At 30.6% G+C, this 23,547-nt stretch overlaps 7 protein-coding genes across 8 annotated transcripts; 6 read left to right on the plus strand and 1 right to left on the minus strand.

Annotated features, from left to right (window-relative positions):
- The first annotated feature begins 2,160 nt into the window (after positions 1-2,160).
- On the plus strand, positions 2,161-3,744 carry LOC145743276 (CCN family member 1-like). The gene is made up of 3 exons (XM_082561199.1): positions 2,161-2,577; positions 2,741-2,868; positions 3,021-3,744. Exons 1-3 carry the CDS (start codon positions 2,212-2,214, stop codon positions 3,232-3,234), a joined length of 708 nt encoding a protein of 235 aa, XP_082417325.1. The 5' UTR covers positions 2,161-2,211; the 3' UTR covers positions 3,235-3,744.
- A 1,722-nt stretch (positions 3,745-5,466) lies between these two features.
- On the plus strand, positions 5,467-9,123 carry LOC145743078 (uncharacterized). The gene is made up of 11 exons (XM_082560960.1): positions 5,467-5,904; positions 6,002-6,083; positions 6,209-6,341; positions 6,610-6,815; positions 6,890-7,030; positions 7,106-7,190; positions 7,551-7,752; positions 7,822-7,933; positions 8,056-8,265; positions 8,403-8,541; positions 8,798-9,123. Exons 1-11 carry the CDS (start codon positions 5,834-5,836, stop codon positions 9,022-9,024), a joined length of 1,608 nt encoding a protein of 535 aa, XP_082417086.1. The 5' UTR covers positions 5,467-5,833; the 3' UTR covers positions 9,025-9,123.
- Positions 9,124-9,643: 520 nt separating this feature from the next.
- Positions 9,644-11,124, plus strand: LOC145742368 ((3R)-3-hydroxyacyl-CoA dehydrogenase-like). Its single transcript, XM_082560149.1, has 8 exons — positions 9,644-9,686; positions 9,835-10,034; positions 10,140-10,256; positions 10,317-10,418; positions 10,516-10,601; positions 10,723-10,807; positions 10,865-10,907; positions 10,991-11,124. The coding sequence occupies exons 1-8, from the start codon at positions 9,644-9,646 to the stop codon at positions 11,092-11,094; spliced, it is 780 nt and encodes a 259-aa protein (XP_082416275.1). The 3' UTR covers positions 11,095-11,124.
- Positions 11,125-11,840: 716 nt separating this feature from the next.
- Positions 11,841-16,123, plus strand: LOC145742370 ((3R)-3-hydroxyacyl-CoA dehydrogenase-like). Its single transcript, XM_082560150.1, has 8 exons — positions 11,841-11,883; positions 14,710-14,909; positions 14,994-15,110; positions 15,175-15,276; positions 15,366-15,451; positions 15,564-15,651; positions 15,721-15,763; positions 16,020-16,123. The coding sequence occupies exons 1-8, from the start codon at positions 11,841-11,843 to the stop codon at positions 16,121-16,123; spliced, it is 783 nt and encodes a 260-aa protein (XP_082416276.1).
- LOC145744003 (estradiol 17-beta-dehydrogenase 8-like) lies at positions 12,466-13,703 on the plus strand. The gene is made up of 7 exons (XM_082562093.1): positions 12,466-12,510; positions 12,904-12,984; positions 13,073-13,158; positions 13,265-13,349; positions 13,419-13,461; positions 13,541-13,615; positions 13,681-13,703. The coding sequence occupies exons 1-7, from the start codon at positions 12,466-12,468 to the stop codon at positions 13,701-13,703; spliced, it is 438 nt and encodes a 145-aa protein (XP_082418219.1).
- Positions 16,124-16,516: 393 nt separating the features above from the next.
- LOC145744010 (uncharacterized) lies at positions 16,517-19,770 on the minus strand. The gene is made up of 11 exons (XM_082562099.1): positions 19,605-19,770; positions 19,353-19,480; positions 19,064-19,235; positions 18,803-18,904; positions 18,579-18,727; positions 18,178-18,281; positions 17,810-17,879; positions 17,518-17,603; positions 17,328-17,390; positions 17,124-17,164; positions 16,517-17,025 (listed from the first exon to the last, which is right to left on the minus strand). Exons 1-11 carry the CDS (start codon positions 19,713-19,715, stop codon positions 16,786-16,788), a joined length of 1,266 nt encoding a protein of 421 aa, XP_082418225.1. The 5' UTR covers positions 19,716-19,770; the 3' UTR covers positions 16,517-16,785.
- Positions 19,771-20,238: 468 nt separating this feature from the next.
- On the plus strand, positions 20,239-23,379 carry LOC145744011 (FGFR1 oncogene partner 2 homolog). Of its 2 annotated transcripts, none has more exons than XM_082562101.1 (5): positions 20,239-20,366; positions 20,982-21,123; positions 21,218-21,362; positions 21,453-21,537; positions 21,768-23,379. In XM_082562101.1, the coding sequence occupies exons 1-5, from the start codon at positions 20,307-20,309 to the stop codon at positions 22,338-22,340; spliced, it is 1,005 nt and encodes a 334-aa protein (XP_082418227.1). In that variant the 5' UTR covers positions 20,239-20,306; the 3' UTR covers positions 22,341-23,379. The 2 variants fall into 2 exon arrangements, with proteins under 2 accessions (XP_082418227.1, XP_082418228.1); XM_082562102.1 differs by having other exon boundaries at positions 21,789-23,377.
- The last annotated feature ends 168 nt before the right edge of the window (positions 23,380-23,547 follow it).

Consider the following 23,547-nt stretch of genomic DNA (forward strand, 5'->3'; position numbering starts at 1 on the left):
TTATTAAGCCAGACACACAAAGGTTTATTATATCGTAATGTGCAAAAATGTTGCTTATCAGAATGATTAATTCGTGAAACCGCTGAGCAACTTTATCGAATATCTCAAATGAAAGAGAAGCATTTTCCCTAATTGAACGAGTTGAAATGCAAATATTTAATTGGCAAATCGAACGTGTCTACCTGATGGAATTTGCAAACAATTAAAAGCACGTAAATTTCGAGCACAAAGGTAAACTTAAATGCTAACCGCAGAGTTACCGAGGCATTGAAAATGATTTGAGCATAGTTAAATCACACCTGCTGTGTACCTACGATCAGGTTTTAATTGGCACTGTGAAAATACTTCGAAATAAATTATCAATTTTTCTGTCGCCTCGCAAAAGAAGAACTTGTAAAATCACAGCTGTTTACATATTATTGCGAATCAATAATGACATACCAATTAGCGTTGATAGCGCCAAACGGCCACTTGTCAAATATTACATCGTTGCGTTCACAGGCTTATTTATAGGCGATTATTTAAAACACGAGCAATAAAGGACAAGGTTTATTTTTAGTGCACAAACAAATACAGTTAACACTGGCCGTATGAGCCAGATGCATACCTATCATTCCACCCATTAGCTACCCGTAGCAAGCCAGCACGCGAGTTAAGGCCAAGCCAGTCGAAAACTGTCTACGCCAAATTGCGCACAACGGGAGATTTGCGAAGATAATTTATTTTAGGTTTTTGTTTCAGCGTAAATAGGAAATTATTCATTTTGTAAGAAAAGAACAGAAAGCAAGGAATCTGTGCAAAGAGAAAAATAAAATTGTTTGGGTCATAAATTTAAATAGTTCATAAAAATTTTGATATTTTGTACTAAGAATTTGATTGCGCTCGAGCCAGAAACACGAAAAAACAAGTACATATTAGGGCGAAATATTATGGTTCATTTTGCATTCAAATAAATTAGGGTTGGCGGTGACGTGCGCGAATTGAACCTACATCGACTTTTCATTTGTTTGGCGACAAGCTGTTTCCTTATTTCCACAACAAATGACGAAATAAATGTTTTGGCCGATCACTCGTCATTCTAATCTACTTACCCTACCCTTCTTAAACGCACGCCCAATCGAGCAACAACCCATAATCGTTCTATAGAGACGGGCTCCGCATTGTCAAGCGACATTTTGATCGATAGCGACCGTAACTAAAAATACATCATTGCCATTTAAAGCCTGGGTTAGTCTGGATACGGGTAACCCCCGGTATGGGTTTCCGTTCGTACGCCCACCTTCCCTTGCAGGTATATTAGGCCGTGTCAAAGAGAAATCGTTCACAATTAGAAAGTTGTACTCAAATAGAACAAAAAGGGATCAATTTTAAACGGTTTTAAAAATAGAGCCGTGAGTTAATATTGGCAAATGTTTTAGGGAAACGTTTTTAAGGGTGTAGTTTCGACTTGTCGACGAAAATATATAATCGTTAATTGTATATGTTTCTGTTAATTGGGTAATTACATTTTCTCATAGCAGACAGAATCTTATTTTTAAATAAACTTTCACAATTTTGTTCTTTCATATTTTAGAAAAAAATTACAAGAATGTGAAAAAACAGAAAAAACTAAAAGACCGTAAAGAGAGATGTGCTTGGGAGAGTTTATAAATAGACATTTAGATCATAGTTTAACCTATGGCACCCACTTTAGATGGATAATTAAAAAAAGGAATTTGAAATCAAATTTCGAAATTTTTCGAGTATAATTAGAACATGGCCTCATTGTTTCATTAGTTAGTGAACCGTCTCTAAATAGGCCGGAACTCTCTTCCCTTATTACGGTGAAGTAGGGTCGGTATGTTAAGGTATTTGGCGAGAAATCTGCAACGGGCCGTAGCAATAGCGGAGACATCGAATAGGATAATACTGAAAAATGACAGATTGACGGGCCAGGAAAGGGGATAAAAATAAAAATGACGAAATTAGAAGTTGTAAACTGATAATTATCTAAGACAAAGTTAGAAGAAACACCAAGTTTCACATATAAGGAAGTGTAAAATTCTAAATGGCTTCATTATAACACTAAAATAAAAATAGAAAAAATACCTATTTTAAAAAAAATTATAAATATAGGTTGTAAACCTAAAATTATACATTTCTTATTAATTGTAGATAAAAGCAACAACTGTTTAAAAAGCTAAAAAAAATTATAAAGCTAAAAGTAAATTGATGATTAATGCAATGATGTCAAGCAATCTTATACGACGATCAAGCACAAGAACAATTTCTTTTCAAAGCACAAGAAATCAGAATAACTTCCGCTTCTTTTCTCGAATGTCTACCCTTGTACTTTTATTTATTATGTTGGCAATACTGCCACAACCAATAACATCATCCGCAAATCGAAATCGCAGTCTTAAAAGACCGAAAGCTTTCCGTGGAGAGTGTAGAATGAAATTGTCAAAATGGAGTAACTGCTCGAAGTCGTGTGACATGGGCACCTCTCAAAGAATTGCCTCCGCCAACTGTAAAGCTACAAGCGAAACAAGGCTGTGTATGAATAGACCGTGCGACGAGATTTCCCTAGGAAAACGAGTAAGTTATTTCGTTAAATAGTAACGCAAACAAACCAATACAAAAACTACCTGCAGTAAAGAATAATTTTGACTGATTTGTTTGTTGATTTTTTAAAAAATACTTCTTCAAACCTTGATATGGGTTAAAACTTGATGCATTAATTGGCAAATTTTATTTGAAGGTAAGAGGAAAGAAACGTTGTGTGCGACAACTTCGTAGCAAAAAGAAAACTTACTTAAATTACGTCGGGGGTAAAAGCATCAAGAAGTTTCGAATGAAATATTGTGGAATTTGCTCAGATCCAAACAAGTATGTATTATCATCATATTTACTCAACTTAAGTAACTGTATTTATGGCATAAAATTGCTAATTCAATTGTAAATGTAAAGCGAAAGTATCTATTTCTGTTGGATAAAATTTAGGGTTAATAGTCTTTACAAAAGCTTTTTTTATTTATTAGATGCTGCACTCCCCAAAAGACAAAAACCAGAAAAGTTAAATTTAAGCGGGAGGACGGGACAAAGTTTTCCAAATTTGTAATGTTCATAAAGCGATGTAAATGTCATTCAAACTGCGTTAACTTTCCGCAAAACGATGTCTTTTCCATTGATTTACATAAAGACACTCCGTATCATTCTAAACGAAAACAGAAAATACTAAATGGTAGTCTTTGATCACCGAAAATTCAACAATAAAAGATTGATCTTTGTAAGAATTAGGAAGCAAAGGCGCTGGCATTTTGACCACGTTGAAAATTAAAATGGCCATTTTGCCATTTAAAGAAGAGAGAGTGATTATGTAAAAAAGTGGATTTACCAAAATTTTATTTTGATTTTGGGTTTATGTACAGCAACTATTCTCATTTATTTAAGTTTATTTTTTCTTGGCAAAACCTGACAATTTTCTGATATTTGAACATAGAATTTAGTTTTGGATAATGTTTTAAATTCTACATTTTACCGAGTTGAAATTTCAAAGAACATTTTTGTTAATACGTTAATTTTTTAATTTTTCCTATGTAATTTATCAAGTTTATATAACGTTATGAATGGACCACCTATACAATTTTAAAAGTTTTATATTTTACTTTATAAATTCTTGCAGATTTGTGACTTTTTCGCGAAATTTTGCCGCGCCCCTCTATACGCGTGCGATATTTCAAGTGTTATTTAATAAACTCGCCAAATCGATTGAGATTGTTGGATAATTTGCCACCACTACGCACGCGTGATGTGACCCTCGGAGACTAACTAGGGAGTGTCAAGCGCAATTGTCGCCAATAATAAATTGTTTTTACTTGTCAGAAATTCGACATTGGCGAAGACAAATACGCGCTGCATATTACCGAGGAATGCGAGCGCTGGCGCGCGATTCAAGTAGTTAACTCTTAACTGATGAGTATGGCAAAAATTTGAACAACCGTCGCCGAAAGTAAATATAATTTTCAGCGAGGAATTTAATATAAATTCCCGCAATTCGTGTTAAGTTGTTATCTCTGGTCGACAAACAAAGTTGTTTTTGTCTTTTCGGATTTAAATATTGTTTTCGAAAAATAATAGCTTTTAAAAAGTACGCGAGGCCTTGTTTTCTAAAGCACGCAAAATATGCTGCAAAATAACTCGATTAGTTTTTTTTCTTTCGACAATATTCTGCAGGAATCTTTGAACGCACTTTACCCTTATTCCCAAATTGAAAAGAATTTGATTGTTTTGAAAATAAGTTTGAATTCGAAATGCGCTTAGAATGTCACGCACGCGTTTAAGTGGTTTATCTCCACACAAACGCTAATGTGACATCGCTAATGCTTGTAATGGGATTGCGATTATCCTAAACAATACAACAAGGTATTACTTACGGCCTTTATAAATAATAACACCAGCGACATTATAAAGTTACGTTAAAAAATGATAACATTTTTAAATATATGATCTATAGACCTAATGTAAGAATGACGTAGTATGCTTTAAATTTAGACGTAGCCAGTCTCGGGGCGTGGTAGTTTTCGCACTTACGATTAGACTAGAAAGTTATTTCATGCATGGCGTTGTTATTGATAGATTGCTGGCATTTATGATTCGAAGATATGTCATTGATTTGATTGTATAGCCACTTTACCGTCTCGGTGCAGAAATGTGGGATAGCGTGATGAAGTGGTTAAAAAAGCGACGGCCTGGAATAGCCCATTACACCCAGTATTCGAACTCGCCTCTTTCAAATATTGATAATACACATACGAATTTGGAACTCGAATTGCTGAATAATAAAAATGTTAAAACTAACATTTAAATTATTTTGAGTGACATTGACTTAGCGTCAAAACGCACGCGACAGATTGAGAGGCAGTGGCCCATGACAGGGCACTGGCAAGCCGCAAACAGAAAACATAATTCACAATAAATTCGTATTATACCCTGAGAATTTAAATGAAAACAAAAATTTTAAAAATTCTTGTAACGCTAAATTAGTTAATTGCGGCAAACTAGAGAAACGTACAGGCGAATACTGCACGAGGCACAAGTTGTGTTTTTTAACATTACCAATTCTTCTAAACCTAAAAACACGCATTTAAATTAAAAAGCAAAGCATTACATCATTTAAATTAAGAAGTAAAGCAGAATACTAAGCTGCGTACGTATAAATTAAGCGTTCTGTTAAATGCTATACAGATATTGGAAGTGATATACTAGAAATATTTAAAGTTTTTTTTAAACTAGTCTACGTTATACCATTTTACTCCCTTTGGTATTTAAATCGTTTATGGCTTACCAAACGAGTTTATTATCTGGCGTTTGTCAGAGGTTATTGAATCAGACGCCCTTTTTGAGTTATGTGTATTGGTTTACATGATGTAACCCTATGGATTATTATTGTTTTACCCGGATCAAGTTTCTTATTGTGTGGTATTGGTTGCCTAGACGTCCATAGCTTAAGTGAGCTTGTATAACATTGTTTAGCCAACAAGTAAGTCGGATTAGAAAATAATGAAACGTAATGTCAAACAGGCAAGTAAAGTAATCACATATGTATTTAATGTCTGACACAGTAATAGGCTTAGTATTTATTATACATGTTTACAGTAGATTTATATGTTAAAAGTTCACAGCGCGTATTCTCAGAAAAAAAAAACCTGCCAAGTCTATGTGCGCAGATTTCAGCACACAATGCTTGTTTATTTGTAAATACTTTTAATTTAAATTTTAAACATCAAATTTGTTTAGTTGGGTTTAGTAATTACTTGACACGTGATCACCTAGGACACTGCAGAATAAAAATATGTCGACGTTGAAAAAAGAGGCAATGGGTCAATATAATTACGTAGCTCCTGCAAAAGAGAAGGATGCAAGGTAAATACATCGTGGTTTTTCTTGATCGCGCTGCTTATATCATTTATGCTCGATTTTGTCTATTTATTGATTTGTTACAAATTTTAATATTTTTAAGAACTAGGCACAAACATTCGGATTTTAATAGACATACTGATGTAACCATTGAGATTGTTGATGCAAATAACAGAGTATTTAAGGTAAGGCTTATTAATTGTAAGTTTATTTAAGATTACGCCAAAACCAGTAATTACAAATTGTTTCGATAATAGATTTAAACCTACTTTACAGAAAAAACAATACTTTTTTGTTTAAAAATTTATAGATTGAACCTCCGAAAATGTTTGAGACTAGTTATGATACTTCATATAGACACCCACCAAACGAAAATTTTTCCGTCCCAGCCAAAGAAAATTATACAGCCTACCCACAACAAGCTGCCTCTAAGCCTAAAAAAAGTAAGAGTACATCTTTACCGTAGTTCTTAATTGCGGAAAGTCGACAACATGTTTTTGGTGCTAATTAGCAAAAAGAAAATCAAGTCGAATGTAAAACTTTTTTAATAACTTATATTAATTAGAATGTGGGCTTCAGCTATAAAATTAATAAAAGGTGGATTAACTCAAATTAAAACAATTTTTAACAAGCATAATTTTATTGCACAAATTCCAAAAATAATTTTTCACAATGTTTTTAATATTTTTGTGAAATTCGCTTTACTTTTAGGCGAGCATCTGCCAGTCAATATTAAAACGAAACCATCGAGGGATGTTCAAAAATTGGATGAGGCAAGAAAGGGATTAAAAAGTGCCAGCAATGTTGTTCAAAAAACCGCAGAAATAATCAAGACAAGAGCTCAATCCGCAGATGGTTTTGAAAATAAGCGTTTACCAAAAGAAAGGCCTACCAAGATGGATAAAATTAATGAAGAGGTAATCTAAAATAAATAAATAAACTAAGCAATATTTTTTAAAGGTAGTTTTACTTGTTTTTTTATTCGTGTTAGTTTCATCGATCCATAATTAGAGCAAGAACTGGCCTAGAGTGGCATAGGCCAAGAGATGTTAGCTATGACGTCATGAATCCGGAAACCCCATCAAACGAAAGAAAGACGAACCCGTACGGTTCTAACATGGAAAATATGCAGGTTATTAATACTAACATATTTAAAAAAAAAGTAATGTGACTCCCCTTACGTTATACTACTAAAACCTCTTTACAGGAAAAATTGACAGAACCAAAAGAAACTCATAAAAACAAATTAAGACCGGCTTCAACTGCACGTAGCACACCTATATCAAAAAAAGGTAAATGTTATACAATTGTTTAGCATATATATATGTAAACTTGACTGGTAACCGGCAGCGTGGTGTAGTGAGAGGAACACTTGCTACACCACACATGGGGTCGTGTGTTCAATCCCCACTGACCTCATGCTGTAGCGCCTTTGAGTAAGGCGATAAAACAGTATAAACTTCTGCTGAGCCAACACTTAATCAGCAGAATAATTACCGGGCAATTATAATTTATAATATCCCAAACTGCCAAAGGCAACTCGAGACTGGGTCGGAGTAACTGATGTTACTCCATGTTTAAGTCGCGCATTCGACTTTTCCACATCGAGGATAATTTTATACAAACAAAAAAAAAAAAAACTTTAATTTTAGAAAGCGTAAAAGCGGTAAAATCGGTCAGTCGCTCCTCCACTGCCAGTGGCAATAGTAGAAGCAGTTCACAATTTTCACTGCGTTCATTCAACCAGAACCGGCCGATGACGTCAAACAGTAGCGTGTCGTCACTGCGAGACGATTACTTTCTTCAGACAGGATATACCGGGAACGAAATGTTAGAAAGCATACAAGAAGAAGAGTAAGCTTTATTTTAATAAATTACCAAATTTATACAGAGTTTGTTTTTAAAAAAAATATTTTTCCTTAGAATACAAGAACAATTAGAACCACCTTCGATACCTGACCTACCATTGGCAAAAGAAGAAATACAGATGTTACCGACCAAAAAACGAAGAAGAGGAGCAAGTAAAAAATTTGGGGTATAAACTTATTTTTTTCAAGTTGTAATAAAATACAGATAAATATAATTTAGTCAAACATTTATAGCAATATTAAAATGTGAGTGTGCATTTTTAAATTTTTTATCTTAAATCTTTTTAAGAAACCGAGTTCTGTGGTGGATATATTTGTTAAAAAAGGACCGGATTCACGTTTTTATGCTTCCAAAAAAAATCTTCGTACTCCAAACGAAATGGAAAGATTCAAGAAAGCGAGAAAAAATGTTTTTATGAAAAATGTTGAACAGGCAATCCCTGAAATGGATTTTAAAAATCACCAAGTAAAATATCAACCAGAGCGACAACTTTTTCAGGTAAAGAAAAGGAACTGTTTTAATATTAATTAACATGTGTATACACATAGTATAATTTATACGAGATATTAACTATATTTAATATAGTTTATTAGGTTATTATTTTAGGTCAATTTATTTAGCATTTACTTTTGTAGGATGCAAGATGGAGGATACGCCAGGATTTGAAAGATGTTAGAAACAAAAATAATCATAGCCTTGTTGATCGATTTGAAAAGCGACAACAAAATATTAAGGATGAAAGTAAAATGCGATTGGGCGACCAAACTTATATCGGTATGTATTTTTTTACAGGTTATGTTAAGCCTGTTTAAAATCATGGTTAATTCAAAGCAAGTTCCTTTGACGTGATGTAGCTCAATTGCGCTTTTAGTGTTTTAAACTCATTTTAATAAATTATTAAGATCGAAAGAAAATTTCGAATTGCTTGGTTACAATAAACATATGTAAAAAGTGAAACTACATTCACAAAACTACATTGTTGTTTTAAAGAATAAATAAAACATTAATTATATGTTGTTTTTTTCTATAGGTCGAATGCCTGTAAGTGTTTACAAACTTCATGGTGAAGTCCTTGATACAAAATATCCCCTCCACAACAACCGACGTAGGGTAACCCCATCTCTGGGTTCAGTCCAAAGAGCCAGAAATTTAGGCTCTTACGCCCAAATTTTTAACCAATCATGTGCGCCGCCCAGCTGGGGACCACAAAAAGTTGACAAGGGTTTGTTTCTGCCCCCTGTTGCCCTAAAACTCTAAACTATTTAAACATGCTAAAGCTTTTATTTTTGTTAATATAAAAACCTGTATAAAATGTATTTGATCTTTACAGTTTGTCGCACTTACGTTTTAATATTTTTTTAAAATACATATAAAAGATACGTTTGATCCAATTTTAATTAAGTAATTTAAAAAAAATGCTAGCCTATTTTTTCTTCTAAAATACCAGATAAGAATTGGGTTGAGAACAATAAACAAAACTGTTAGCTTAGTGGGTATAGTTTGTAAAAAGAGTGACAGACACTATGCAATTTAAATGATTTCTTAACTTCGTTTGTGCCAGAAGTTTATGTTTATATTTTTTGACATCTTTTAGCAATTGATAATATCTGAGAAAGAAACCTATACTTTTAAAACGATGAAATAAATGAAAAATATAGTTCAGGTAAGCTAATAACTTGATTAAAATTTAATAATACCAGTGTTAACTTATATAACATACGTAATTATTAACAAACTCGATTTTAATTTGTGTATTTATCACAGGCAAACAATGGTAAACCGAGTTGTCAAAGTTCACTGACCGTGACAAACAAAATTGCTGAAAGCATCAGTAAACTGCTGATACTTACATTTATTATCTTTTTAATTTGTAACTATGTCAAACAGGCGACTGGACGGAAAAATAGCACTAGTTACAGGTTAGTAAATTTATGATGTATTTAAAGGTGGTAACAATTCAGGGCTTGTTCTAAAAATCTCAAACTTAAAGATTAGCTTGCGTTAACGAACAAGTGATTGTTCGTTATAGGCTACTTTTATTTTACCCTTTTATACTTTTTAAAATAGGTGCTGCCAGCGGTATTGGCAGGGCAGTGTGCAAACGTTTTGCAGAAGAAGGTGCAAGTATTGTAGCAGTTGATTTGAATGCTGACGAGTTAAAGAAAACGATAGGATCATTAAACAACTTTGGAAACGTAAAACATTTAAGTTTTTGTGGCGATGTTTCAGATGTTAAATTTGCCGATCAACTTTTTAAGCAGACAAAGGTAGTAAAAGTATTGACTGGTATTTAAATGGACGCAAAAACCTTGAGACTTTTCCTTTATAAACATGTGTTACGTGCCGATATAAACTGGGTTATTTATTTGCAGGTGGCTTACAACAAAGCTTGCAGCATTTTAGTTAATAGCGCTGGAATAGTAATAAGAAGGAAATTGGTTAACATGTCTCCAGAAGCATTTGATGAAGTTATCAGAGTTAACCTAAAGGTAATCATTAACTAAATTTAAAGGGTGGTACTTATATTGTTACCTTTGATTTTTTTTAAGGGTGTTTTCGTTATGTCCAAAGCATTTGTACTTAGTTTAAACCTTGATGAAAATAACCCCAAACCTGTTTCTATCGTAAACATTTCAAGCGTTGGTGGAGAGGTCAGTAACAAAAATTAAAAAAATGTAATAATGATTTTGAAATCTAAATCAAAATACAAGTTATTAGATTAAATTGAAAATTAATATTCGTTTGTAGTACGGAATGACAACGCTGTCAAACTATTGTGCATCTAAAGCGGGTGTTATAGGTTTTACTAAATCAATCGGGACAGAATTGGCAAAGTACATATCTGCTTTTTTAATCACAGTTTAAGATATCCTGCATACTTTACTGAGTTGTAGTGATTAAGTTAAATTTGTTACACTTTTTATTGTTATGTACATTTAATATTTTACATTCCAGGTATGGAGTTCGTTGTAACTCGGTTTTGCCAGGCTTTATTGAAACTCCTATGACTAAAGAAATATCCCAAAAAGCTATAAATAAGGTAACGTTATTTAAAATACTATTTCAAATGTTTGGTATTTTAATTTATTATATGTAGATGCTTCAAAGAATTCCGTTGAGAAGAAACGGAACAGTAGAAGGTAAAATACCCAACTACTTCTAACTAAATTATTATTATTCAAAATCAAATTTTTTTTGTAAGTTTGTGTATGTTATATTTTAGAGATAGCAAATGCATGTTTGTTTCTTGCTTCGGAAGAAAGTTCGTTTATAACGTGTGCAAGTTTAGAAGTAACTGGTAAAAGACAATTAGCTTTTAAATTTTGAGTGTTGATTTGTTTTGTTTATTTGATCGTTATTTTTAGGAGGATATGCTGCGAGAATGTAAACATTGGATTAAGTAAAGTTTTTGATCATACTGTTTTTGATTTTTTTAATTTAATGATACATTGTCCAAGGTGTTTTGTTATTACATATAAATATATTAAAACACTAAATTCCTATCTTTATATGTACAATTACACCACTGTTAAGAAGCAACAGCTTAATTAATGCATATCACTATCACACTTTCACCCTTTAAAAGTCCAGGATTGATTTACATGCTACCAAAAAATTAATAATGCTAAATATACATTTACGCAATTACACATACAAATAAAGGAGTGTGTGTGAATTGCATATAAAAATATATATTTACGACAATATCATTTGGCATCTTTTAACTTTATCTAACAAGAGTATTGATTGACTAAGAAACAAATTTAACTTCAACTTTAAAACGATAATTCCAGAATAGCGAAATCGTGTTCGTATTATGTGATATAAATTACTTCGATCATTAAAATCTAATTCCACATTTTTCTTTTACATACCGTATTTAAATGTATATCATTAACATCATTTTTTTATTTACTATCGGCGTCGCAAAAAAGGTTTAAAACCGCAGCGTAAAAAAGTTGTAATCTAATAAATATTTATGAACTGCACAGTTAAAGTCTACGAACTATAACAGAAAGAAATACTGAAAAAAAGCCGCGTAATCTTTATTAAACTGCTTGTTAATTAGGATAATGTCTGCTAGGCGACTGGAGGGTAAAATAGCAGCAGTTACAGGTTAGCAATATAAGAAAACTAACTAAGTAATCAAATCTCATAAAAGCTATATTTTTTAAAAAAAGCTTGATGGTATGTTTTTTAATAAAACAGCCTGTATAAAAAAGCTTTAAATGCGTTAGGGATTTTTGTAAACAAAAATAGTAACTTAGTTTCACGAACCGGAAATTGTAAATATATATTCAGTCTATGCTAATACACAACGCAAAAGCTTATATCAATGTTTGTATTTAGGTGGTGCCAATGGTATAGGTAGAGGAGTTTGTGTTCGATTTGCAGAAGAGGGTGCAAATATTGTCGCTGTTGATATAAATAAGGACAAGTTATATGATACGATTGGTTTTTTGAACAACTCTGAAAATTTAAAACATTTGGCTATTTGTGGCGATGTGTCAGATGTTGCATTTGCTAATAGAGTATTTAATGATGCCAAAGTAATAATAAAAATAAATTATAAATTAATCTGGTTAATTATATTACTTTAAATATACCAAACTGGTTGATTTGCAGACTACTTACAACAGAACGATCAACATCTTAGTAAATTGTGCTGGTATATCAATACAAAGCTTTCTTCTCAATATGACTCCACAAGCATTTGACAACGTTATCAGAGTTTATCTAAGGGTATAAATGGGTAAATAATAAAAAACGCTTAAACGTTAAAATAAATCTTATTATTTTATTATTAGGTTTTGACCGACAGCGTGGTGTAGGTGGTAAGTACACTTACTACACCACACATGGGGTCGTGGGTACAATCCCCACTGATCTCATGCTGTAGCACCCTTGAGTAAGGCGACATAAACGGTATGAACTCCTGCTGAGCCAGCATTTAATCAGCAGTATAGTTATCGGGCAATTATAATCTATAATATCCCAAACTGCCACAGGCGACTCGAGACTGGGTCGGAGTAACTGATGTTACTCTATGTTTAAATCGCGCATTCGACCTTTCCACATCGAGGATAAAGATATATACAAAAAAAGAAAAAAAAGGTTGTGTTTGTTATAACCAAGGAATTTGCATGTAGTTTAAACCTTGACAAAAATCATCCTAAACCAGTTTCAATTGTTAATATATCAAGCATCGTTGCTAAGGTGAGGCCAAAACTGGGCTTTTTTAAACCTTAATAAACAAATGAGTGTATTTTTTTTTATTACTAAAATGACAAATTTATATGTGTAGTACGGAAATCGCACAATTTCAAATTATTGTGCATCGAAAGCTGGAGTCATTGGTTTTACGCAATCAGTTGGAACAGAATTGGCAAGGTAATTATTTAGTTATTGAAAGCTAAACTTAAAATACCTTTTTTGCCGTTTTATTAGCTATTTAACAATTGTAAATACTTTTTATATTAAAAACACAAACGTAAAGGTATGGAGTGCGATGTAATGCAGTTTTGCCAGGGTTTATTAAAACACCCATGACCGACAAAGTAACGGAAAGAATAAAAATGAAAGTAACTAAAACAATTTTTAAAAATTTACAAAACCTGTATGTTTTGTTTACTTACTGTTATTTTATTTAGTGGATTGCAAATAGTTCAATAGGATGTCCTGGAACAGCAAGAGGTATTACATTTTTAAGTTTTAACTAAAGCATTTCAATGCATAACCTATTTTTTTAATTTATATGTGTGTTATATTTTAGAAGTAGCAAATGCATGTTTGTTTCTTGCTTCGGAGGAAAGCTCGTTTGTTAATTGTGCAAGCCTGGAAGTAACAGGTAGGTAAATTGCTTAAAATGTTGTTGTTTTTGCTTTTGTTGTTACTTATGGTTGTTTTTTTAAGGAGGATATGCAACAAGTTTGTAAACAAACATTTTGACACTTCACGACCACAACTTGTAAATAGTTTTTAGAAGTTCATTCGGATAAAAAATCTGATTTTAACTTCTTTTAATACTTTTTACTTAATGTACGCACGTAGTATAGTTAAATCATCTCGTCGTATATTTTTTCTACCTAACTACAATTGTGAATAAAAATCTTGTAACAGCCTACAATTAAAACTTTTACAGTTTTATATGTAAAATGATCTACATTGTAAAAATATGTTGGACAAACATGCAGAATTATACTTTTAAACGAAATAAAAGCCTTAGTTTGAACAACGAACTCAAAAACAAAAAAGCGTTTGTTTAATCATTTTCTGGCAAACAAAAAATCCTTTTTTTAAATTACCGTTGATTATTTTTTTCTCTGCAGGCGAGTTTGTAGCACATAAAAAGCAAATGTACCTTATTTGTAAAACAAGTTTTCAGTATAAAAAAGCTTCTAGTTAGTTTTTAGTTAAAATTGTATTCAGTAATAGAAAAAAAGGTAATTTGTAACCTTTAATTTATGTAGGTCATAACTTTTTTTTCCGACAATTCCAACATTTCATAACATGGGATACCAAGAACTTCCTAATAACGTCAGATTTTTATAAACGTCCTGCATTAATATTTTGGCAAGAACAAAAAAGACCATTGGTTATTTATATAATAGGCTAGCTAAAGTGGTTACGCTGATTACCTGCTTATATAGACATTGCTCTCTTGCAATGTTGACAGATCATGAAAAAGAGAACCACGATCACTTTGTTATTTGCCCACTTATAAAATTTGCTTTTTTATTACAAGTAAGTCATGTCAAAACGTCTACAAGAAAAAATAGCTGTAATTACAGGCAAGTATTCTTTTTGTAAACGTATAGAAAAGTTTGTGTTTTGGTACATAGAAGGCAGTGGCAATAATTGCGATTAAACAATCTGCTTGACATGTACTCATAAGACTACAGTTTTACCGATAAATATTTCACAAAAAAATAAACATTTAAGGTGGTGCCAGTGGAATTGGAAGAGCAATATGCAAACGTTTTGCTGAAGAGGGTGCAAGTATTGTAGTTGTTGATATAAATGCCGATGGTTTAATTGAAACAATGAACTTGCTGCACAAAGCTGAAAGGTCAAACCATTTAAGTTTTTGTGGGGATGTTTCAGATATAGAATTTGCAAAACAAGTTTTTAAAGAAGCAAAGGTAAGTATTAAAAGAAGCTATAACTCTAAAAAAATCATAAAAATAGATTATATACATTGCATTGGACCTCCTTAATTATTTTAGACGGCTTACAATGGGACTAGTAATATTTTAGTTAACTGTGCTGGAATACACATGCCAAGAAGTATTTTTGACATGGATCCAGAGAATTTTGACGAAGTTATCCGAGTAAATCTGAAGGTTAGAATTAGGTTGCTGGTACTAAGACAAAGTTTTCTATTTAAAACGTTGTCATCACTTTTAGGGTGTTTTTGTTATGACCAAGATATTCACTGCTAGTTTGGGTCTCGATGAATTGAGCCCCAAGCCTGTTTCAATCGTCAATATGTCAAGCATTGGTGGAAAGGTAAAAAAGAATTAATAAAAAAATTTAAATTGTTAACGTTAAATTGAGAAAAAATTGACACTGTATTACATGTTATAATTTGCTTTTAGATTGGAGTGAAATATGCTTCAAATTATTGTGCATCAAAGGCGGGTGTAATCGGTTTTACACAATCTATTGGAAACGAATTAGCAAAGTAAAACAACGTTGTTTGGGCTATTTACTTCAATATTAACTAAATTTGGTGGTTGATATTTAAGTTGTTACTTTGCTTTTAATAAAATTTTTATATGTTATTTCGTATACAGATATGGAGTTCGCTGCAACGCAGTTTTGCCCGGTGTGATTGCTACACCTATGACCGACACTCATATAACAAAAGAAATGGCAAAACAGGTAAGTTTGCTTTTACTTAGTAATAAACGTTATTGTATTTTTTAATTAAATCTAAATTTCTATTTTTAGATAACTTCAACAATTCCAATGAAAAGATATGGAACAGCAGAAGGTAAAATACTAAATTTATTTAAGTCATTTTAGATACCAATCGACTGCCTATGGAATGCCTTTTAACTGATGTGGTTGCAAACTAATATTTGTCAGTGTTAACATATGCACAAATAACCATTTTTTTTACTTTTAAGGTTTAAAATTCGGACAAATTTATTTTACCTCTCCGACCACTCTTCATTACATATAAATTTATTGACCTTGTTTATAAGGAATATTTTATTAAAGTTTTTAAAAGTTTTGGTATATTTTAGAAGTTGCAAATGCTTGTTTGTTTCTTGCTTCGGAAGAAAGCTCGTATGTTAATTGTGCAAGCTTGGAAGTTACAGGTCAGATGTCTATTTGTGTGTCTTTGTAAAAATTTAAAGTTATATCGTTTAATATCACATGCGTTAATTTTAGGTGGTTTTCTGCCGACCTAATGCTGTGCAAAATTGCATGCATTAAAACTGTGTTTTTCAAAAGATGAGCCAATATGGCAATAATTTTTGCATTAAAAAGTGTAACCTAAATTTATAATTTAAATTATAAATTTTTATAGTTAAAATTATATTTTATAGTAATCAACTGTTGAAAATTTAATATTGACGTCTTAATAATAAAATCATTAATATAGTATTAACAATTATTGCAGGATAGGTTTTCCTAAAACAATAACCAAACCAAAATAACGTTGCACAGTTTATTATAAAAATATATCTGTAAAAACTTAATAAAAAATATTTATAAATTATTAAAACACACAAAAAAGTAAAGATTTTATTCAAAAGATTCGATTTTTAGTATAAATTATGTAGAAATAGTGTTAACAAAGTACTAGTTTAATACCAACTAAGTGATGCCCATACATTTAATCTAATTTTTCGAGTAATTGCACAACAAAAGCGTACTAAGCCAAGATGCTAAAACTAAAACAATAATGACAAAGATCAGGTTTTAAGTCTTAAGACTTTGACATAACCAAAGTTTTAGCTAAAGCTTGTAAGTACTGCATATAGAAATGGGAGGGATATTTTAAAGCTACTTTCGGTGCCAAGTTGCTGGGGTGTTTGGAACCCCAAAAATGTTCCAAGAACTATAAATTCCCCTTAATTGGGTATTGTGCCAATTCTGGTTTGCACGCATTGGTGGTATAACTTGGTTTATTGATTTTTCATCCTTCGCCTTTAATTCTGCAATCATGTCATAAGTTTGTTTCTTAGGAATGGATTGATCTTGGTTGCATTGAAATAGTTTTATTGGAACTTGATTATCCAAAACCTTTAAAAAAATATTTTATATTATTAAATAAAAAATACAATACAGTACTAAAATAAATGCAGTTTTTTTTATCATCTAATATTTAAAACATAACTTACCTGAGCAGATTTTAAATTAGAGTTTTCTGTAAATTGAGTATCTAGAAAGTTTAATAAGATGTTGTAGCAGTTAAATAGAAGTGAGAAAACGTCTTACTAGTTTAACGGTGAATTACAGAATTATATTTTTGACCAGGTTTAATGTTATTTTGATAATTTAGTCTATTCTTAAAGTATTACATGAAATTATTTCAACTTATTTACCATGTTTACTGTTAAATGATTTTTCTTGAATTTGTTGTTGTAAAGAATTCCTTTTTCTATTATCTATATATTATGATTATAATTTAAGTACAAAATCTATTCAAATACTATAATTCTATGTAAGTAAGTCATATGCCAGCTTTACAAATTTACTGAAGGCATCATATAATTTTTAAATTCTAAAGTTTACCATTTATAGCAACTTGTTCCTGAGTTGGTAATGTTAAATGTTTTGAGGTTATAGCAGGTAATGCTGAACTGGGTTGATGGGAAAATCTTTATTGAAATATTATATCGTTTAAATAATTTAATAAACATTACATAATATTTTTATATATCAGAAGATATAAAAGGTTTTCTAAAAAATACAATATAAAACATGGTTTTAGTTAAGTTAAAAAATTCTAACTTGGCGTTGGACTTATGCTTATGCTTAAAATATTTACTTTTAATAAGTTTATTTAACCAGAAGTGTATCTTACCTACTGTACATATTTGGTCTGGGGGGCAAAGCTTGTTTTGCAGTAAAAGGTTCTTGCAACCATGAAATATCTAAATATAATCGAGTAAGAAAAACTATAGTATATTGCTGTTTAAATATTTTACCCACTAACTGATTTAATGACCAAATTATTTTATGACTTGTAAATAACAATAGAATCAACATTTAACAAACAAAAGCAAAGTGCTTTACCAAACCTTGAAAAAAATCTAGCTAATCTTTTTATTTGAACATTCACAGTCAGTGTTTAAACCATTCTAAAAGTCATGCTTACAATAAAAATAAAAAAAATTGTTAAAACCCAAAGATTTTAATCCCTATGTTAACTACAAATAATTAAGCAAAAACCTCTGTCCCATTTTTTTCTTCTGTTGTTGTTGTAAGAATTAAAATTATTTCCAGAGTAGGGTCGAACTCCATGCAATACTTCTGATACAGATACTTCTGCCATTCTGAAAAACTGAAAGTGTTAAATAAATCTCAATCCTTTATTAATTTAACTTTGTTACGCAACATAAGCCTTTTTTCAATAAAGCAAATATTTCATAATATCAATTGCAAAACAAACATTTTCTCTTTGTTTTTATATTGATATTAAAAATTAATTTGAAAATTAAACAATACAACATAAAAAACTCCCAATAAATTGTTCAACAATTTTTAAAAAAAATCAATTTTTTATAGGGTAAAAGGTTAAATAAATAATTATCCGAAAATGTTTACCCACAGCTATAAAAACTCTGTTATACCTGTTTCGCTTTATTATGCTATCGCTAACAGCCCTGGACAAAGGCCTGCTGTAATTATTAGCTCTGTTATTATATATTCCATTTGGAGCACTTCTTGTATAATCTTTTCGACCCTTAAAAAATCCCTCGAACACAACATAATTATTTACCTAAATATATTTACAATGTTTAGGGTACCAAGTAGATATTGCAATCTTTTGAATATTGACAAAACTTGTTTTTACCTGTGGTATTGTAGCCCATAAACCAAAATGCTTTTTTAAAAAGGATATAAACTTTCTCGAAGGACGATCGACTGCAAGGTGGCATGGTTGCTCATTATTTTTCTAAAAAATTTTATAAAATATATACATTGATTTATAAAATCTCCCTTTTTTATATTTAAACTAACAATACATCACAATCAAGTTCAGTTGGTGAATTTAAAGAAAATTTACATTTGTAATTTTTTTTATCGTAATAATACAGTTTTATCTAATACTTACACTTATCATATGTTTAAATAATCTGAGACCACAACCTTTTCTTTGTTGAGATTCGTGAACATAAAAATCAAGTACACAGAGTGGTGACAATTCATTATGATTACCATCATGATCAAGAACAAAAAGCCTTTTTCGGCCAACTTTTATAAAGCCAATAACACTGCCAAGTCCACTACAAAAAAACAAATAAAAATTACAGTTTTGGTTTAAAATATTATTTAAAGTTAAGAGTTTGTAAAAGTAGTGCTTTTATATTGTAGTGTATTGTTAAACAATAAAAAGTTTATACTTGTTGCTTTGTTCATCTTTAAGTACATATAGTTGGTGACCATGTAACTGAGTTTTGTGCAAAGTTGTTATAGATCCAGTAAGTTGTTGAGCTCGAGCAGATCTTTTGCCTAGGAGTTCAATAACAGTCTAAAAATAAATTAATGAAATAGGTAAAAGTTTTTGTTATTTAAAAGTATATAATAATTAAATTTATGAAGTCAACATTAGAAAAATAGGTTAGTTATATTATTTTTTTAAGTTAAAGTAACACCTGCAAATGATTTAAGTAAGTGGCATCATTTAAGCGTTTAGATTTTGTTTCATTTCCAACCAGAGTAATTGTTTCAGCAAACAAATGATTTATGTTAAACGGAAATTCCATATTTTAATACCTAAACACAGAAATACATACAAAAAGCTTAAACAAACAACAAACAGACAAAGCAAATAAATAATTTAAATTTGTTAATATTATTTGTACCGTTTTAGTAAGTCTGTACATAAATAGTTACTAGTAAAAGTATTAAATAAAACAATTTTATATTATAAGGTAAAAACATTGAGTTTGTTGTAAAACTGTTTTAATTTAGCGCCTGAATTCCTTAAGAGTCCTTAAGTCTGGTTTGTTTTCGCTTCGGTAGTTACCACGGAGAAATGCATTTTATCTTTTGACACTAGTCGCGCTAAAGAGAATGCAATAATTAAATCAGAATAGTAACCAGCACTCAATAAAATTTCACTTCATTTAAACTTAAAATTGTTTTCAAAGTTTTACAAAAACATTGTTATTTATTGCTTATATACGATTAAAAATATATATAACAACAATTATAACTTTATTACAATAATTTGAATTAAGACACTTAAAGGTCATAACCCCTACTTTGTTAAAACAAAATGAATTTTGCAATTATTTAGTTTTTCGTTTCGCCATAAAATTTATTTGTTTTGGTTAAAGCTTAATCAACAAGAAATGAATATTTCTATTGAGAGTTTGCTGGCTGATGCAAAATTTCTAGTTGGACGATTAAAGGTACAATTATATCATAATTAATTTAACGATATTTTACCGACTTTTTTACTTTGAAGTTTGCTTTTGTAATAGCAGAATAGTGTGTAAATCGTTTTATATTTAATTAACCTTGTTACTTTAAACATGTTTGAAAAAATATGGTTTTTAAAAGTTAGGTTGTGATGGTACAAAATCTTTTTAATTCTTATACCTGTTAATCTATAATTTACAAATTAATAAGTTAAAAATATCTAATTGTTTGTTTTTTTGTATATATCTTCATCTTTGATGTGGGAAAGTTAAATGTGCGACTTAAACTTAAGAGTAACAACTGTTACTCTGACCCAGTCTCGAGTTGCCTTCAGCAGTTTGGGATATTATAGATTATATTGCCTGGTAATTATGCTGCTGTTTAAGTGCTGGCTCAGCAGGAGTTCATACCATTTATAGCGCCTTACTCAGGGGCGCTGCAGCTTGAGAGCAGTGGGATTTGAACCCACGACTTCATGGTGGTGTAGCAAGTGTTCTTACCACTACACCACACTGCCGGTTCCTTTTAATATGGTTATGCTGAAAACAATTAATGTATATATATACTTTTAACATTATATTTTTTAACAAAATTTATTTATCTAGGATCATGACACAGCTGCTGAGGGATTAGCAGAACAAACTTGTGCTTTACAAAAAGATATCGAGTCCAGAAATATCTACCAGGAAAATTTAAAAGAGTTAAATAAAGTGGCTGGACACAGACCAAGATCTACATTAGTACTTGGTATGTATTTTTTGACCCAAATAATAGATGTTGGTCTAATGCACCACAAATAAAAACCTTAAAATAATAAACTATCTTTTTATTTAATACGAAGGTATACAGCAAGAAAATTGTGCAATTCGGTCATTGCAAAATGAAAATGAGGAACTACGCCATAATTTACAAGAGCATCAAAATGCCTTGGAACTGATTATGGCTAAATATAGACATCAAATGGTGCAGTTCATGAACAACAAAAAGTAAGAGAAATAAGTATTCCAATTTTCAAAAAAATAGCATTTTATTTTTTAATAATGTTATTCAATTTAAATTTATATTATATGTTACAGTTTATTACAAGTTTTTCCGAACAAAAATAAATTTTCTTCAGAGGAGAAGCAAGATATGTTAAAGGCGCAAATATTAACTGATAAGGTACTGGTAAATGTCATGTAGCTAACTTATGTTACGTAAATATTATAACTACTTACTACAGATTAGTTTGTTACAAAACTAGGTGTATATATTCCAATATCCCAATGGTCATTTCTTTAGGCTAAGTGTGAATGTTTGGTTATTTTGTTTAATACATAAATAACCAAAATAATTAAAATTATGTTATTAGTCCATATGTAAGCTACTTCCTACTACCTATACACTTACAGTTGTCATGTGGCAACTTACAGATCTACGAAATGGCTGCTGTCATGCAAAAAGCAATCAGTATTGATGAGACAACACAGCACGAACAACAAGAGTATATTTCCCGCTTAGAAGCCGAAAATCATGGTTTAAGAGATCTATTGTTAATTACCAATGGACATTTAGGTTCTAATTATACTTCAGAGAGCACGAAAAATGCTGATAATGATTCTTCATGTGAAAGCAGTACAGTTATACAAGGTAGTAAAGAAAATGTAGGCAACTTAATGCATTTAGAGGGTAATGCTTTACTAGAGCAAGCTGACTTTGAGCAGTCAGTACTTGCCGAGTTTCAGCAATCTGGACTTAATAAAATTGTAAAGCCAGACTTTCCAAAAACGGAACAAATTTCGATAGAAACCGCTCAACAAAATGGTGAAATTGAGGACCCCCATGAACAATTAGCAACATTTGAGCTTCAGGAATCTGCGCTTTCCGATCTGGAGCAATCAGTTTTGTCGGAATTCGACAATGTTGGACTAAATGATTTAGATGAAAATGATAATACTGAAGATTATACAGCAGACGAATCGTGAAAATAGATTAAATATAATACTTAGATTAAAGTTGTAATTGTGATTTCTTCATTGTTTAACCCAACATAAACCTATTTCTTTTATTCAACTGTGCTTAGGAATTTATGGTAAAAGTTTATTCAAAAGTCCAATTAACTAAGTAGAACCATATTTAAGTAATTACCAATGCTAAACTTATACAGTTATTAAGGTAAACTTTTTCCCATTATCTAAATTTAATCACTAAGTTCTATGTTAACCGATTTATATAACCAGAAAAAATGGGATTTTCTAAATTTTGCTTTTCTTAATTAGTGGGCATGCTAAAATAAGTTCTGAAATTGGGGATTTTTGTAAGTAAAAGTAAATCAAAAACTTTCATACTTTCAATTAATGTAACAGACTAATTTTAAAAGATTTAACTGTGGGCATTTTTATGGACTGTTGGCTGTTGAGTCTTTGTAACTATATATCACTGCATAGAATGTTCCAGTGTATTTTTGTTTGCAATATCGCTGTTTAATTAGTACTGCCTTGTGCATGTTGAATGTGTATCATTTATTCTCACATGGTTGGGCTTGTTTTGAAAACTTTGGGTTGCATTTTTTTTGAAATTATATTTGCTCCAAATACATTTGGTTATTTAAACAAATATTATCAAAACACTATGGTAGTTTTGATGTTTTGTTATCTCAAAAATTTAAAAAAACAGTTGTGTATATTATGTACATCTATTTAAAAAACATTTATTAACAATTTTGTTATGCTATCAAAACTATAATAGGCATTTTTAACCCGAATTAAATTTTCTATAAGAATAAAAAAAATTTATATTCTTTATGTGAGGGTTTTTTGATAATTACACTTGTTTTATAATACAGTGTGGTTTTTGTTGTAATTTCATTATCGCATGTTATTTTTCTCAGTGATTTAATTTTTGCCTTCTTGCTTAAATTAACTTGTGCTAAGAGATGTGTTTGCCTTTTTGTTTTATCTCAAGCTAAATTGATTGTTTTTTTTTTGTTTATTATTATTTTTTGTTATTCTTATTATTTAGAAGAACTGTGTACCAGTAACCAATTTACTTACTTATTTTTTGTTGTTAAATATGAAGATTTCTATATGTATAAATATACACTTTTATATGGATTGAAAAGGTTAATAAGATAACTTTAATAATTAAAAAAACCCACAGAAATCATTACTATTTGTTTTAAATAGTCAGTTA

The sequence above is a fragment of the Corella eumyota genome, chromosome 2 (genome assembly GCF_963082875.1).
Source record: "Corella eumyota chromosome 2, kaCorEumy4.1, whole genome shotgun sequence".
Classification (NCBI taxonomy): Eukaryota; Metazoa; Chordata; class Ascidiacea; order Phlebobranchia; family Corellidae; genus Corella; species Corella eumyota.